Source organism: Helianthus annuus, chromosome 12, assembly GCF_002127325.2.
Source record: "Helianthus annuus cultivar XRQ/B chromosome 12, HanXRQr2.0-SUNRISE, whole genome shotgun sequence".
Classification (NCBI taxonomy): Eukaryota; Viridiplantae; Streptophyta; class Magnoliopsida; order Asterales; family Asteraceae; genus Helianthus; species Helianthus annuus.
Window position 1 is genome coordinate 58550885 of NC_035444.2, and position 18496 is coordinate 58569380.

The following is an 18496-nucleotide window of genomic DNA, read 5'->3' on the forward strand; positions in this document are numbered from 1 at the left end:
TTAGAATCGTACTGTTTTATAATACCAAATAAATACTTTATTTTGAGTATAACCTCATTTTTAACAAAACTTGCAACGGAATGTCATGGAAAGAAATCAAGCACAACTACGTACTTAGTTTTTAGAAAAAAGTTATAAACGTAAATTATTAAAGAAGTATCAAATTAATCGATAAATTAATTCATGTTCAAACAAAGAAAAAAACAATTATTAAAAAAGGTAAAGGAAATATATGTGTAAAAAAAAGAAAAATATATTATTAAAAGTAAATATAATAATAAACTATTATATTATAATATATTAAATAATAAAATAATAAAAAAACTATATATTATTATAAAAATAAATTTGCTATTCATCATACCTCGAAAACAATATATACAAGCCGCCCGTTGTGGCGGCGACGCCTTAGTTGTTTATAGCTGACAGCACGTTATGTGATGCGTTAACTATATGAAAACGTGTGTTTCAACGTATCCGATCTAACTCAGTGTAACCTATATAAGCATTGCGGTTACAGCGTACGATGATGACATTAATGTGTGGTGCCCGCGCGTGACATTATGTGTTTTTTACTTTGTAATGTCATTAAACATAGATAAAAAATAGAGTATGTCTCGATCATTGCGGTCGTATAAGTAATTTAGACATTAACATGGTTAGGCACAGATATAAAAAAGTATAATAATGTGTCCCACGTTACAGTGTAAAGTCATAAAAGTAATTTAAATAAAATAAGGTGTCAAGTCATTAAGTTTAACAGGTTGATGGGTCAAAGTTGTCAATTACCAAAAGTTATAAGTGTGTAACTTACTTAAAGATGAGGGTTAATAGTGTTTCATGTCAAAAGTTTAAGGATGTGAAGTGAAAAAACCAAAAGTTTAATATGATTCTAGAGTTGAAATTGTCATTTGTCAAAAGTTTAGGGAAGTGAAAAAACCAGAAGTTTTAAAATGAATTAGAAGTCTAGGGTTAAATTGTCATTTGTCAAAAGTTTAGGGGTTAGAATGGTTGGTGGGAAATCCCACCGTTTAAGACTATATAAATATATAATTGCTCATAAACTACTATAAATAATACACGTTGTAAATTCTTTAATTTTATTTTACTTTAATAATCTATATTGGTTAACTTTGAAAAAAAATTTGAGTTCTCATCAAAACTTTAACAAAATCAATTTATAAGTACCTCAATATGTCATGCACAAATTCAACCAAATCGTCTTTTAGGCATTAACTCTATAACATTTTGAAAGACGCATGAAAATTAGTTATGATAGTATTTTAAATATTTTTTTCCCTACTAGTCCCTTATACTTTTTCTCTCTGGCTCCTTTAGGTTTTAGCTTTTGTTGTTCAAGTCCTTCTTCTTTATTAATGTACTTATTATTTTTCAATTGTTTTTATTTTTGCTACTCTCTTTATTTTTGTAATTAGTAATTTTAGCTCCTACTCCATTTTACATGTTATACAACTAACCCCTCTAATTTTCAACATTCTAACTTTACCCATGTGTCACATATAATATACATTTTTAACCTATTAAGTCTTTTACTAAATTTTCGTTCAATAACTTTCGTTAGCTAATTCTTTTTTAAAAGCTAATTTGTCCGTGTCTTTAAAAACTTTGTAAAACCTTTTTTACTCCCTCAAGTCTCTAAAGTTTCGAGCTTACACCTACAGATTACATTGAGATCATCAAATACGTCTAAACACGCTTTCCATATTTTTAACACATTACGTAACGATTGGACTAATACATTCGATATTTGCGATGTACCCGCGCCGCAACGCATGCGGGTCATATTTTTTTCATATTTTTTTCATATTTTTAACGCGTTACGTAACGATTGGACTAATACATTTGATATTTGCAATATACATGCGCCGCAATATTCTTTTGGACGTATTAGGACTTTATTTTTGGGTTTCTTTTTTCGGTTGCTATAGTGAGTATTGGCAGGGGCAGACTTATGTAGAAAGTACGGGTTCCCGGGAACCCATTCGGTTTTTAATTTTTAGTGTAAATATATATAAGAAACTGAAAAGGAACCCATAAGTAAATTATAAAGGGAACCCATAAACAAAAAAAAGCCTTAGTTCCACTGGTTATGTCCGCGCTTTTCTTCCTGATACACCCGAGTTCGAATCCCGTTTCAACTCCTTTATGTTTCGTTTTTTTTTTCTCTTTTAGTTTTTTTTCTTTAATGTAATAAAACCCATTCAGGGTTATATCACCAAACGTCCAAACATACGCCGCACAACACAACAGACTGCAGAAACAAGTCAACAACATCAGCAGCTCCACCGCTCCGTCTGCTGCCGCCGCTCCGCCTTCGCCTCCGCCGCTCCGCCTGCCGTCTGATGCCGTCGCCGCCTCCCACACTTTGTTTTTCTTATACGAATCAGCGATTGATTAAGGTTAGAATTTTGATGAAGCCTGAAAGTTTCAGTTTGTTATACATCTGAATTGGGGTTTTTAAACTTGAATTGGGGTTTTTAAACCTGAATTTGTTAGTTAAACTTGGTGCTGAATAAACTTGAATTGGGGTTTTTAAACTTGAATTGGGGTTCTTAAACCTGAATTTGTTACTGAATCTTGGTGCTGAATTTGTTACTGAATCTTATACATCTGTTTGTTTTATTTAAGTTAATATTGGTGCTGAAATTTGTTACTGAATCTTATACTTCTGTTTGTTTTATTTAAGTTAATATTGGTGCTGAAATTGGGTTTTTGAGTTGAGAATAAACAGGTTTTGATGTATGTTTTAAACTTGAATTTGGTATATAGGCATTATCAGTTATGCAGAAGAATATTTCAAGTTTTTTTTCAAAGGCAACCACCACCTAACATTGAATCGTCATCTTCAACTAGTAAACCCTTGAAAATCGTTTTGGATGATCTTCCGTGGGATCCTTCCGAAAGGAAACCAATTTCATCTTATCACCCTAGTCAAAAAGATGAAAAGACGAACATATTTGCTTCGAGGTCCATGTCAACCGAAAGGGAAAAAACAGATTTTCCACAAACACTTATTGGTAATTGTGATAAGTTAAGACGGTTCAATTCAAAATGGTACACAGAAAAGCATGGAAATTGGTTGGAATATAGTGTCAAAGCGGATAGAGTGTATTGCTTATATTGTTACTTATTCAAAGAAAGTGGACAAAAAGATGCATTTGCGAGTGAGGGGGTACAATGTTGGCATAGGAAAGAAGAAAGATTCGAAACTCATGTTGGTAAATGCAATAGTTTTCACAACAGGGCGGTTCAAAAAGGAGAAGACTTACTTAAAGAAGCCCAATCTATACCCGCGGTTCAAAAAAAACCCGAACAAAACAAAGAATATAGAATCTGATTAAGTACTTCGGTTATACTCGCTAAAGGATTGTTGAATGGCGGATTACCTTTTCGGGGTCATGATGAATCTGAAGCATCCTTATATAGAGGAAATTTCATAGAGTTTTTAAAATTGTTTGCACAAATAAATGAAGAAATTGGAAAGTACATATTAAGTAATGCTCCGAAGAATTGCCAAATGACGGCTCCATCAATACAAAAAGACATTTGTAATTGTTTTGCAGAAGAAGTGTTAAAGATGATATTTGAAGAGCTTGATGATGATGTCTTTTCTTTATTAGTTGATGAATCGAGGGATATTTCTAAAAAGGAACAAATGGCTGTGGTTTTGAGATTTGTTGATAAATTAGGATTTGTGAAGGAGCGATATATTGGTGTAGTTCATGTTATGGAAACAACCGCTCTATCTCTTAAATCTGCAATTGATGAATTATTTGCTCACCGCAATTTGAGCTTGGGTAGGGTTAGAGGCCAAGGATATGACGGTGCAAGCAACATGTCCGGTGAGTTTAGTGGTTTGAAAACTTTGATTTTGAAAGAAAATTCTTCGGCATATTATGTTCATTGTTTTGCCCACCAACTTCAACTTGTTGTTGTGGCCCTTGCAAACAAGCATCTTGAAATTTGCATATTTTTTTAAGGAAATAACAGATTTAATAAATGTTGTTGGCGCATCGTGCAAACGAATAGATTTGCTAAGAGAAAGTCAAAGAGAGCTTTTGGCATTGAATCCGGAAGTTGTACTCGGAAGTGGAAATAGTCAAGAAATGGCACTTACAAGGCCCGGAGATACACGTTGGAGCTCTCATGAAAAAACACTTCTTCGGTTGCTTACCTTATATCCTTGTGTTATTGAGTGCTTGAATATATAGAAACTTCGGCATGGGAACCAATTCACAAAACTCAAGCAAATGGACTTCAGTTATACATGAAAAGTTTCAAGTTTGTATTTTATTTACATTTGATGAAACATATCTTGGGAGTTACTAACTTATTGTGTGTCGCTCTTCAAAGAAAGAATCAAGATATTTTGAATGCAGTTGAGCTAGTTAGATCAACCAAAGAAGAATTACAAAGGTATCGACTTGAAGGCTTTGACTCACTTTTAAAAGATGTTACATCCTTTTGTGACAAGTATGATATTGAGATAATTAACATGGAAGATGAGTATGTTGACCCGAAAAACAGAAGAAGAAAGACCAACATCACCAATCGTCATCATTTTGTGGTCAATAATTTCAACACGGTTCTCGACATGCAAATTCAAGAGCTTGGAAACCGTTTTAACGAGGTAACCACTAACTTGCTTACGTGTATGAGTTCTTTGAGCCCGCGTGATAATTTTAGTTCCTTTAATAAACTAAATTTGCTAAAGTTGGCCGAAATGTATCCATATGATTTTACTTTTGATGAAAAAGATAAGGTTATCGATGAACTCGGCCACTACATTTCTAATATGAAAAAAGATAGTCGGTTTGATAACCTGAATGGGGTTAGTGATCTTGCCAAAAGGATGGTGGAAACAAGGAAACACATTGAGTATCAGTTGGTCTATCGTTTAATAAAGTTGTCACTGGTTTTACCGGTTGCAACGGCTAGTGTTGAAAGGAGTTTTTCTTCAATGAAGCTTGTGAAGACAGAATTACGTAATAGGATGGGTGATGGATACATGAACGATTCTTGCATTTGTTACATTGAAAAGGAGTTCTTACATAAAGTTTCTGTTGAGAGTGTAATGCAACGTTTTCAATAGATGAAAACTCGTCATCAACAACTTTAGGTAGTTTTTTTTTTTTTTTTTTATTTGTAAAGACTATCGTATTTTATATTATGTGATTTTAAATTTCTAATGACGATTTTCTTTTCATCATTGTATCTTACTTTTATTGTGTGATGAACCTTACCCGATCCGAACTATCGAACCGACCCGAAATTCTTTATGTTCAATCACATGAAATTGGAGTATCTAAAAAAGTGAACCCAGTGAAAAATATTCCTGGATCCGCCACTGAGTATTGGTACCATAATAAGGCATAACAATACCAATCGAATTCCTCTTTCGGTTGTTACATAAAGTGTCGGTATCATACTAACTGAATTGGTACCGATAAAAAACCCGCTGCGTGGCACGGGTAATCCCTCTAGCTAAAAGATAAAAGACAATTTGACATATTTTCCTATAAATGGCACTAAAAGATAAAAGACAATTTGACATAGTTTCCTATTTTCCTATAAACGGCATTAAAAGATAAAAGACAATTTGACATATTTTCCTATAAACGTAATTGATCATGATGGGTGAGGTTACGCGTTAATTCAAGTTTTAGTTTGTCAGTTTGCATTGAGTAGGACTTGGATGTTTTGTTTAAAACCGTGTTTTTAAAGCCAACAGTCATCTCCGTGAAAATTTTACTTTGTCTATGTTTAATTTATTTCATATTGTCATATTATAAATAAAAATTTCAAAACCAGATTAAGTAACTAGTGTTGACATCAAAGCCACACCCTGTTCGTTTTATATTCTACTAGGTTACTGTCCGCGTAATACGCGGGTTCAACCAAAACCATATTATTTACTTTAAAATATAATATTTTGTACAAACGCATACATTGGAAGAAACAAATAGAAAATTATTAAATCCCAGAAAAACTTCCTTATAGAATACATTTGTTGTTTTACTCGTTACATTCTCATCTTTGTCTAGTATAAGCAATTTCACACCGGCTCTGCTTTTGACTCTTGATAACGCAACATTAGGGGTGTTCAAAAAAATCTGGATCCGAAAACGAATCCGAAATATATGAAAACCCGTATCCGAAATATCCGAAATTTCGGATATCCGAAAATTCGGATATCCGAAAACCGGATAATCCGAATTTTCGGATTCGGATATGAATTTCAAAAATTTCGGATAATCCGATTATCCGATATCCGAAAACTAATTATTTTTTTATAAATATATATAGCATATGAGCATTATATTTAGTTTAAAGTATTGTAAAAATTAGTAAAAAAGTAGTAAACAATTGTATTCGTGTGAATTTATGATTGTTTTTAATTTTCAATGTTGGAAATTTAAAAAATCGAATATAAATTTAGTTTTAATCTATACACGAAACGGATTTTTTTGATTTTTTTTGTAAATTCGGATATCCGTTTGGATATCCGAATACGGATTCGGATATCAATATTCACTATCCAAAATTTTCGGATATTCGGTTTTCGGATATCCGAAAACCGGATAATCCGATCTCGAACACCCCTACGCAACATAAAGCTGACCATGTGAAAAAACTGGATATTTCAAATACAATCTGTAATGCCCATAAATTTAAAATCATTTTTATAGAAATAAAAAGAATAATAGTAATTATTTATTAAGGAAACCCTAAATGAGACACCCAAGTAAATTGGCATGAACCCTAAAAATTTTTAGAACAATCGGAATCAGGATCAGGGCCCCTAAAACTCAGGGGGGGCAAAACCCTAGTTACGATTATCTAAATAACTTGCTGGCCGTTTTGAATTTTACAATTTTATCAACTCAGCTAAGCTACTTAGACACGAAGCTACCTATAGAAAATAGGTGACCACTCGCGTAGCGCGACACGTATAGGGGTTACCCCTCGCGCTACGCGACAGGGACAAATTTCGCCTAACATAAATTACCAATAGCGTAGCGCGACGCCTACAAGTGATACCCCTCGCGCTACGCGACGGTGTCAAAATTCGGGTATAAATAGAGGAGTCTGGGACTTGATTTCTGGCACAAAATCGACGGAAAAACTCACAATATACACAGAGTTATCGTCGTTTTACTTCAATTAACACACACACTATTATCGAGGTGCTGCCGCAATCAGGGTAATTACTCGATCGCTATTACGATTCATTGTCCGGAATCAATATATCCCAAAGAATATCTAAGTGCTGCCCATATTTGGGTTATGCTTCATCTATCGTCGGTAATCCGATGACTGAGTCGAAGCAGTGTACTTTATCGTTGTCGATGATTCGATATACGAGCCGAAGTACTGTACTTTATCGTTTGTCATTTTGATAAATGAGCCGAAGTATTGCACTTGGACATTCATTGTACAAATTGATCTCGGGAAATTATCGTAATCGTTGTATTGATCAATAACTCTGTTTTGTGTGCATTATGGTAAAATTAGGTTAAAGGATTGATCCATAGTCGAAACTCTAAAATATTAGCATAAGGTAGCTTACTTTGAAGTTTTTAAGGTACGGATCCTTACCCCACTCTTTATTGCTTCATATTCAAATTGTTATAAAACCACTAAATTACTATATCTGTTAAAAACTCCTCACGTCTTTGATTATCGATTCATTTGACAGTCCGTTCGATTCCTATCATTTGATTTAGCTTTCATATCATGCGATAGTATTATGTTGTTATACTCATTATCGCGTGTTCCAATATATGTTCCGTTTTGTTATGAAAATAAGTTTTATAAGTTATGTGAATAAGACCATTTGTACTCTGATACCCTGAGTATCGCTTCTCGTGGAGTGTCCCACGAGCATGTTGTTGTGGCATCAACATCATGTGCTCCATCCGTGACGGAGAGATTAGTTCACGGCGTCTCTTAAGTACAAGTGTGGTACATAAAGCTATTAGGAGGCGTATGGATCGATCCTAGAGTTTAAGTATAAGTATAAGGAGGTGGATAACGGGTATGCCAATTCGCCATCTCATGTGATAAATATACAGGAGTAGCTACCTGTGTATTGTCACGTTTTAAGTTTGCTCATGGGTACATCCGTAAGATATGATTATGAAATTTTGTTCTTGCATCGTATCATTTTCGCCTAAAGTTCCATCCGGATAAGATTTCATATGAAGCATTTATTTGTTATTTGAGCCTATAATTCCGTACTGAGCATTCGGCTCATTCCGTAAACTTTTTGTACATACAGGTCCACAAGTTACTTTAGGAGGGGAAAAGAGAGAAGAATAAAGCATAGGAATAAATCTGAAGATATTAAGTTAATTAAGATGAATATCTCCGCTTGTGTATAAATTTTAATAATCGTATGGTTGTATCCTTATCAAATAAATAAATGGAATTATGACTTTTGTTATGCTACCGTTATTGTGACACGTCAGCCCTTCCGGGTTGGGGTGTTACAGCTATGGTATCAGAGCAAAGGCTCTTTCCTGTAGAGAACTTGAAGATAGTAATTAAGACCTGTGAGGAATGGGTAGATATCTATGATAGGATTCAACTTGATCTCTTATTTGGTTTAACTCCTATGTCTATTCTTATAGATGCCTCCTCGTCGTCCGCCACGTAGGAATACTCGTACTAACCATGAATGTAATAACACTTCTTCGAATGAGACTCCAGTTGATCCAAACGTAGTTAATGCTATCAACCAGGCTGTTGCTGGGTTGCTTCCAAACCTTGTTGCCCAAACAGCTGAGGCCGTTATTCAACAAACTCGTCATCCAGAACACACTAACACTAATCCAATCTCTGGTGGTCAAACCCGTGAGAATACCACGAACAATATTACTTATACTATAGACATATGGATTAGTAAATTTCAAAAACAAAAACCGAAATCCTTTAGTCACGCTACTAATCCAGTCGAAGCAAGAAACTGGATAGCTCACATTGAAAAGATCTTCGGAGTTCTTGGAGTTCCGGAGCAATACAAAGTTAGACTGGCTACCTACAAATTTGAAGATGACGCACAAACTTGGTGGGAAGGATATAAGCAAGTCAAAGGAGGGGATGATTTTGACGCTAATCTTTCATGGGTCGACTTTCGTAATATCTTTTACGACAAGTATTTTTCGACCGCTGATAAAGAAGCTTATATCAGGGAGTATGCAGTGATTCGACAGGGGAGTGATGAACCAGCCTCTGAGTTCATTACTCGATTTTCAAGATTGGCTAGTATTGTAGGAGATGTTGCAGGATCAGCCGAAGTCCAGGCTGAAAAATGCAAGTGGGCAGTTAATGATCGAATTCGAAAGTCGATCATGTACATAAAATTTAAGGATATCACCGAAGTTGCTGATGCAATCAAAACTTTTGAATTCGAAAGGAAAGAATTCCTATCTCGAACTGGGGATAATAAGAAGAGAAATAGGGAAGGCCAATTTAAGCAGGAAATCGGCCAATCGTCCACTACACCACCACATCAAGCTCGCAAAGTGCAAGGAAATCCAAACTTTGGAAATCAAGCACGTCCATGGCAACCTAGACTTCAAAACCCAAGGCCTGCTCAAAACCAAATTCAGTTGTATGCAGAACCTATTAGAGCTCAACCACTAAATCAACAAGTAAACCCGAATCAGATTACATACCCTCTATGTAATACTTGTGGTAAGAGACATCAAGGCGTATGTCACCGAAGTACAGGAGCCTGCTTTAGATGTGGCCAAACTGGACACATGATTAAGGAATGTCCTAAGAAAGATACTAAGAAGAATCATCAACCCAATGTTGGAGGAAGAATTTTCGCACTTTCCGCTACTGACGCTGCTAATATTCCAGGTACTGTATCTGGAACCCTTCAGATTGGTGAACATAGTATCTATGTGTTATTCGATACAGGAGCGACTCATTCTTTAGTATCCCACTCGTTTACTAAGTATCTTCCGATAAGACCAACTCTCTTAGATCATACTTTAACCATTTCCACTCCCATAGGAACTTCGTCCGTAATCACTTACGTATATAAGGATTGTCCGATCCGTATTGAATCTATTGTGTGTAAGGCAGACCTATTTCCAATACATATGTGTGACTTTGATGTTATTCTAGGAATAGATTGGTTGTCTAGACATCAGGTAACTATAGATTGTCATTCTCGCCGTGTTATTTTCGGTAATCTTCATCATCCTGATATTATATATCAGGGAACTCAAGCTCATAAATCTCTTAAAATTATCTCTGCGCTTAAGGCTCGAAAATCCATATCAAACGGCTGTGCTGGATTCCTAGCATCGATTAAGGATATTTCTGCTAGTATTAAGAGTATCGATAGCCACTCCGTTGTCCGTGAATATCCTGATGTATTTCCGGATGAACTTCCGGGATTACCACCCGACCGTCAGTTAGAATTCACCATCGACTTGATCCCTGGTGTCGAACCTATTTCTAAAGCTCCATACCGTATGGCCCCGATGGAACTGAAGGAGTTGAAGGAACAATTGCAAGAATTGTTAGATTTAGGATTCATAAGACCCAGTGTTTCACCTTGGGGTGCTCCGGTCTTATTTGTGAAGAAGAAAGACGGTAGTATGCGTTTATGTATTGACTACCGAGAGCTGAACAAGATTACTATTCGTAATCAGTATCCTCTGCCTCGCATTGATGGTCTCTTTGATCAACTTCAGGGGGCTCAGTTCTTCTCAAAAATCGACCTGAGGTCTGGGTACCATCAACTAAAGGTCAAGAATGATGATGTTCCCAAGACCGCTTTTCGTACTCGATATGGTCATTACGAATTTTTGGTTATGCCCTTTGGGCTAACTAATGCACCCGCAGTCTTTATGGATTTGATGAATCGCGTATTTCACCAATTCCTAGACAAATTCGTTATTGTCTTTATCGATGACATTCTGGTATATTCTAAGAGTCGCGAAGAGCATGAAGCACATCTACATATAGTACTTGGAACCTTGCGGCATGAGAAGTTGTACGCGAAGTTTTCCAAATGTGACTTTTGGCTTAGCCAAGTGTCATTTCTAGGTCATGTCATATCAGCGGAGGGAATTATGGTAGACCCAACAAAGGTTGAAGCTATTACAAAATGGCCAAGACCCACTTCTGTTACCGAAATACGAAGTTTCTTGGGTCTTGCTGGCTATTACCGAAGATTTGTTGAAAGATTCTCGGTAATTGCTTTACCACTCACAAAACTCCTAAGGAAAGGGGTGAAGTACTCATGGAATGAGGAACAAGAGAAAAGCTTTGAAGAATTAAAGAAACGACTTGTATCCTCTCCGATACTCGCTCTCCCTTCTGGATCAGGAGGTTACCAAGTCTACAGTGATGCCTCAAAGAAAGGATTAGGTTGTGTGCTAATGCAACATGGGAAGGTTATCGCTTATGCCTCCCGTCAGTTGAAGCCTTATGAAGTTAACTACCCTACACATGATTTAGAATTAGCCGCAGTCGTCTTTGCACTTAAGATTTGGCGACATTATCTGTATGGTGAAAGTTGTGACATCTTTACCGACCACAAGAGCCTCAAGTATATATTTACGCAGAAGGAGCTAAATATGAGGCAAAGAAGGTGGTTAGAACTTTTAAAAGATTATGATGCAAATATTCAATACCATCCAGGCAAAGCCAATGTTGTAGCTGATGCATTAAGCCGAAAGAATTCCGGGACTATATCTTGCCTACAAATTCAACCTCATATTAGGAGGGATCTTGAAAGGATGAACATTTGGCTCCAGTTTAGTAAATCTGATGGATATCTAGCTAGAATGCAGATTGAACCCGACCTCATATCGCGGATCAAAGATGCACAAAAGCAAGATGGAGAACTTTGGGCAATTGTGCAAAATCTCGAGGTGGGTAAGCAATCTGAATTTAGTATAGACCATCAGGGGGTGATTTGGTGTGGCAAAAGACTTTGTGTACCCGATGACTCCACCCTTCGTGAGTCATTGTTAGCCGAAGCTCACAGCTCACCATTTTCAATTCACCCAGGATCTACCAAGATGTATAGAGATTTAAGACAGAACTTCTGGTGGAATGGCATGAAGGAAGACGTTGCTCGATACGTAAGTAAATGCCTCACTTGCCAACAAGTGAAAATTGAACACAAACGAGCAAGCGGTCTGTTGCAGCCATTGGATATTCCCATATGGAAGTGGGATGAAATCACAATGGATTTTGTTACTGGCTTACCTAAGACATTCAAGAAGAATGATGCTGTATGGGTTGTTGTCGATAGATTATCAAAGTCAGCACATTTTCTACCAATTCAGCAAGGATTTTCGGTTAATAAGTTATCCGAAATATTTCTTCAAGAAATTATTCGACTCCATGGCACACCATCTTCCATTGTTTCCGATAGAGACCCACGTTTTACCTCACGATTTTGGAAAGGCTTTCAGGCAGCTTGGGGGACACGACTAAAGTTTAGTACGGCTTTCCATCCACAAACAGATGGGCAGTCAGAACGTACGATTCAGACCTTGGAGGACATGCTCCGAGCATGTGCACTTGAATGGTCTGGAAACTGGGATGAATATCTATGTCTTGTTGAGTTCGCTTACAACAATAGTTGGCAAGCAAGTATTGGCATGGCACCCTTTGAGCTTTTGTACGGTCGGAAATGTCGTGCACCCATATGCTGGGATGAAGTCGGAGAAAAGATTATTGAAGGGCCAGAATTAGTTCAGATTACAAATGAAAAAGTCATTATAGCCCGAGAAAAATTGAAAGAAGCTCAGAGTAGACAAAAGAGCTATGCCGATCAAGATAGACGACCCCTCGAATTTAAAAGTGGTGACCACGTATTCTTAAAGGTATCACCTTGGCGTAGCATTCGAAGATTTGGAATTAAAGGAAAACTTAGTCCCCGTTTCATCGGTCCGTTTGAAATCCTTGAAAGAATTGGAGAAGTATCATATCGACTGGCTTTACCGCCCCAACTCTCTCACGTTCATAACGTTTTTCATATATCCTCTTTAAGAGGATATAATTATCATCCACTCCATGTCATTAGTTATCCGTTACTTTCAATTCACGAAGATTTGTCCTACGAAGAGGAACCAGAAGCCATCTTAGATCGACAAGAAAGGGTTTTACGTAGGAAAGTAATCCCGTTCGTTAAAATCCTTTGGAAAAATCACTCTGAACGCGAAGCAACATGGGAATCCGAAGAATCAATTCGTTCTCTATACCCTAATCTATTCTCGCAATAGAATTTTAGTCGAGTAACGGTAAATCTTGCTATTTGATATATGTTCATTTGTTTCTGTTTACGGTCATTTATGCTTTACCTTATGAGAAGATATTTTAGCTATAACTAAGTATATCTATGTAGGAAATTTCAGTACTAATAGTCACTCTAAGTATCTGAAAATCTCTATTAAACTTTTCATACGGTAAGATATCTTAGTAAGAAGGACCATTAAGGCACATATATAAGGTAATTGACAAGTTTAGTCATAACCTTAGCTATGAATTTCAAATACCCATGTGTAGTTAGAAAATTCAGGTTATATAAGTTAGTAACTCTGCTAGGAAAGTTTCGTTTCTGTTACTTATACGATAGGTTATATTCTTATTTGCAAAATTTCGAGGACGAAATTTCTTTTAAGGGGGTAATAGTTGTAATGCCCATAAATTTAAAATCATTTTTATAGAAATAAAAAGAATAATAGTAATTATTTATTAAGGAAACCCTAAATGAGACACCCAAGTAAATTGGCATGAACCCTAAAAATTTTTAGAACAATCGGAATCAGGATCAGGGCCCCTAAAACTCAGGGGGGGGGCAAAACCCTAGTTACGATTATCTAAATAACTTGCTGGCCGTTTTGAATTTTACAATTTTATCAACTCAGCTAAGCTACTTAGACACGAAGCTACCTATAGAAAATAGGTGACCACTCGCGTAGCGCGACACGTATAGGGGTTACCCCTCGCGCTACGCGACAGGGACAAATTTCGCCTAACATAAATTACCAATAGCGTAGCGCGACGCCTACAAGTGATACCCCTCGCGCTACGCGACGGTGTCAAAATTCGGGTATAAATAGAGGAGTCTGGGACTTGATTTCTGGCACAAAATCGACGGAAAAACTCACAATATACACAGAGTTATCGTCGTTTTACTTCAATTAACACACACACTATTATCGAGGTGCTGCCGCAATCAGGGTAATTACTCGATCGCTATTACGATTCATTGTCCGGAATCAATATATCCCAAAGAATATCTAAGTGCTGCCCATATTTGGGTTATGCTTCATCTATCGTCGGTAATCCGATGACTGAGTCGAAGCAGTGTACTTTATCGTTGTCGATGATTCGATATACGAGCCGAAGTACTGTACTTTATCGTTTGTCATTTTGATAAATGAGCCGAAGTATTGCACTTGGACATTCATTGTACAAATTGATCTCGGGAAATTATCGTAATCGTTGTATTGATCAATAACTCTGTTTTGTGTGCATTATGGTAAAATTAGGTTAAAGGATTGATCCATAGTCGAAACTCTAAAATATTAGCATAAGGTAGCTTACTTTGAAGTTTTTAAGGTACGGATCCTTACCCCACTCTTTATTGCTTCATATTCAAATTGTTATAAAACCACTAAATTACTATATCTGTTAAAAACTCCTCACGTCTTTGATTATCGATTCATTTGACAGTCCGTTCGATTCCTATCATTTGATTTAGCTTTCATATCATGCGATAGTATTATGTTGTTATACTCATTATCGCGTGTTCCAATATATGTTCCGTTTTGTTATGAAAATAAGTTTTATAAGTTATGTGAATAAGACCATTTGTACTCTGATACCCTGAGTATCGCTTCTCGTGGAGTGTCCCACGAGCATGTTGTTGTGGCATCAACATCATGTGCTCCATCCGTGACGGAGAGATTAGTTCACGGCGTCTCTTAAGTACAAGTGTGGTACATAAAGCTATTAGGAGGCGTATGGATCGATCCTAGAGTTTAAGTATAAGTATAAGGAGGTGGATAACGGGTATGCCAATTCGCCATCTCATGTGATAAATATACAGGAGTAGCTACCTGTGTATTGTCACGTTTTAAGTTTGCTCATGGGTACATCCGTAAGATATGATTATGAAATTTTGTTCTTGCATCGTATCATTTTCGCCTAAAGTTCCATCCGGATAAGATTTCATATGAAGCATTTATTTGTTATTTGAGCCTATAATTCCGTACTGAGCATTCGGCTCATTCCGTAAACTTTTTGTACATACAGGTCCACAAGTTACTTTGGGAGGGGAAAAGAGAGAAGAATAAAGCATAGGAATAAATCTGAAGATATTAAGTTAATTAAGATGAATATCTCCGCTTGTGTATAAATTTTAATAATCGTATGGTTGTATCCTTATCAAATAAATAAATGGAATTATGACTTTTGTTATGCTACCGTTATTGTGACACGTCAGCCCTTCCGGGTTGGGGTGTTACACAATCCAACCCTTGAAAGAGATTGTTGAAATTTATTAGATACATCTTTATGTAATTTATGTATTTATTATAATCTTTTAATGTTTAATTTATTAGTTTTTTTAATGAAAATTATTAGATACATCTTTAGTCATTTCATACGTACTTAACACCAAAAACTAACCTTCATCCACGACACGGACTATCCGAGAACGAATTTGCTTAAGTTGGAGACTATAGCTGTAATTTTGAAAATGTAGGCACTAAAGGTGAAATCGAAGCAAAAGAAACCGAGGCTGATAACAGAAAAGGAAAAAGGAACAAAAAGAAATTAAGGTGATGTTAGTAAAGGTCAATTGATTTACAATATGTGAAAAGGTGAGACCACCACTGATTATTTTTAAAGTTGAGACCGTTGCCGGCCAACGGCTAATGGATGGGATTATTAAAATCCATTATTCCTTAATAAAATCGCAAAAATATACTAATACAATAATACTAACCAAATGCGACGCTTGATCCATTAGACTAATCTCGCCAATCATACTGCACTTGAACCATTAGACTATAAATACGGAATTTAACCGTCAAGAATTTAACCTGCTTTTCGCTTGCCTATTCCAACCCACTGTCTATTAAGTGTCTAGCATTTCAACCCAAATTCAATATTTTTAAAAAACTCTTGACTTCACAAACATAGTATAACATACTAAGCACTTGATAAATAAAATCTAAGAGGATGTTTACATAAATGCCACAATTTCATTTACATTGAATACATATCCACATGCTAAATATATACAATGTTTTCTTATTTTAGTCAATTTATGACGCTTATTAGCAAAGGATGTTCTCCAAAAGTATAAGCACATAATTATTCCAATTGTAGTGTTCATAATCTAAAAAGGAAAATGGAGGTTACTTCATTAACATACCAAAACTTTAGAAAGTTGTAAAAATATTAACCAACATCAACGTTTTTAACTTCTTCAACAACAACCGTATAATGTTTTCTACGGTTCATTAGAGATGAGCAAATGGTACCGGGTACCGATACTGAATTTACCGGGCTGCGTACTTTTTTGGTATCGATTCGGTACCGACTTTTGACAATTTCGGTACCCGCATTTACCTTCAAATACTGGTACTGTACGGTACCGAAGCGTACCATACCAGGTATACATGATTTTTTTTAAATGTTAATTTACCGGAAAGGACCATCACATATGTAAAATCTTTCCCGGCCCCATGGATAAAAGGGTAAAAGATCCATCATATAGAACAAACACCAACCACATCACATAAGCAAGTAATGGAGCAAATCCATAAAACAAAAACTGAACCCCAGGGATTCATGGCGTTGCCATGTGTTTTTTGTAATCTTAATCTCTAGTTAACAATACAAAAACACTTTCAAATTTCAAAATAAAAATATAGTACCAGCATCCCTCCTTTCTTACAATCATCCTTATGCCTCAGCAAATCTGTTAATCATGACAGAAACATACAAATTAACACTTCATTTCTACACACAAATGTCATCGTGTGTTTATAAAAATATCGAAAGTTGGAAACTTTACCCCAACTCAGAGAGTTTCATGTGGGAGACGACATAGTCGGCAAAGAAAGCATCCTCATCCTGATTCAAAACAAAAATGAAATTAAGCATACAAGTACCCAATGCAGTATACAAGGGTTGAAGCTATAAAGGAACTCACAGCAGCATATTTCTCAACCAGGGGTCGAATACAGGGTCTTCAAGGAGAGCTTTGTCGGTAGGTTGGTTGATCAGTTACTTATGTACGGGTTTTATCACACATGGGTCAAATCAGAAAATTAAGCTAAACATAGAACGGGTCAATTGGGTTGAAACTTGAAAGACATCCAAAGTATATTTTTATAACATAAAACCTTCTGGATGTTTATTCAAAGATAAATATTATGAAGGGGTAAGGTCCCAAAAACCTCATAAAAAGGATTTGAGACCATACCGCAAACTGACCTTTCAACCTTTTAACCTTGCGCGGCCGCGCATTGGTCTTACAAAAGGGAGAAAGTAATCAACAATTTATGGTCGCGCGCCCAAAGGAAAGCATAAAATCCTTGCGCCTTTTTCCATTAGCAAAGGATTAAAATCCTAAAGATCAATACTTCCGCCCAAATATCCAAACTTGGATATCATTTTACCCAGACTTGGGATTTATTCATCTGTGTCCACACAGTAAGGTGTCACACTAGATTACAGCAGTAATCCTCTAGAAAGAATATGATCGTGCACCACCCAGACGGTTATAACCGTCTGGACACGTGTCATTACCACAAGCATCCCTGAAATCACAACGAAAGCATGCAATTGGAAAAAGATCTCCACTTAATCACTTTCCACGTGGCAATCCCCCAGCCGTAGATCAGATCACGATCCGTGTGCATTCACATCGGATCGAGGTAACTTAACGTGGGATCAAAGAACTTGACGGAAGGAAATATAACCGCTACGGCGTTAGCATCTTCTGTCATCTTTTCAATTACAGGTTTTCCCTCCCAAACTCCCGGTTATAAATACGAGAACTGTTCAGGTATGAAGGCAGATCACACTCACTTCTCAAAATACTATCTCTTCTCCATTACCAATACTTATTCTCACACCGGAGTCGGGTCAAGGAGAGAACCCTCTTCTCCCCTTGGCGAGGCTAACGGTGCTCTTTTTTGCAGAATCACCGGAGAAGAAGTTCGGTAGCAACTGAATCAACCGAGAGAGAGCTAACCCTTTTATGCGGATTCAAACCCCCTAGATATTCGGTTCCGACCATTTATCTAGTGTTTCTTCATTGGCGCCCACCGTTTTCTCAGTTTTTCTAGCTTCTACCTCGTTTCGATTCAGTTCATTCCATTTTTCTGTTTTTGCACATGGCAGAAAATTCGTCATCTCACCGGCAATCTGGTCCTCGACCAAACGTCGGAAACAATTTACCAGTGGAAGGGAT

General features: G+C 36.5%; 1 protein-coding gene and 1 long non-coding RNA gene across 2 annotated transcripts; one reads left to right on the plus strand and one right to left on the minus strand.

The window, feature by feature from the left end:
• Positions 1–3538: 3538 nt before the first annotated feature.
• LOC110892937 (zinc finger MYM-type protein 1-like) lies at positions 3539–5113 on the plus strand. Its single transcript, XM_022140068.1, has 3 exons — positions 3539–3863; positions 4012–4155; positions 4233–5113. The coding sequence occupies exons 1-3, from the start codon at positions 3539–3541 to the stop codon at positions 5111–5113; spliced, it is 1350 nt and encodes a 449-aa protein (XP_021995760.1).
• Positions 5114–16816: 11703 nt separating this feature from the next.
• LOC110896738 lies at positions 16817–17341 on the minus strand. Its single transcript, XR_002568128.2, has 3 exons — positions 17231–17341; positions 17093–17151; positions 16817–16996 (listed from the first exon to the last, which is right to left on the minus strand). It is a non-coding gene; the product is annotated as an uncharacterized LOC110896738 (long non-coding RNA).
• Positions 17342–18496: the final 1155 nt, after the last annotated feature.

What these genes read in the sequence shown, in the direction of transcription:
- LOC110892937 (XM_022140068.1), top strand. Translation starts at nt 3,539, where the DNA reads ATGACGGCTCCATCAATACAAAAAGACATTTGTAATTGTTTTGCAGAA. An exon ending in CGGTGCAAGCAACATGTCCG is followed by an intron (nt 3,864 to 4,011) that starts GTGAGTTTAGTG and finishes AGGAAATAACAG; the next exon opens with ATTTAATAAATGTTGTTGGC. An exon ending in TACAAGGCCCGGAGATACAC is followed by an intron (nt 4,156 to 4,232) that starts GTTGGAGCTCTC and finishes TTGAATATATAG; the next exon opens with AAACTTCGGCATGGGAACCA.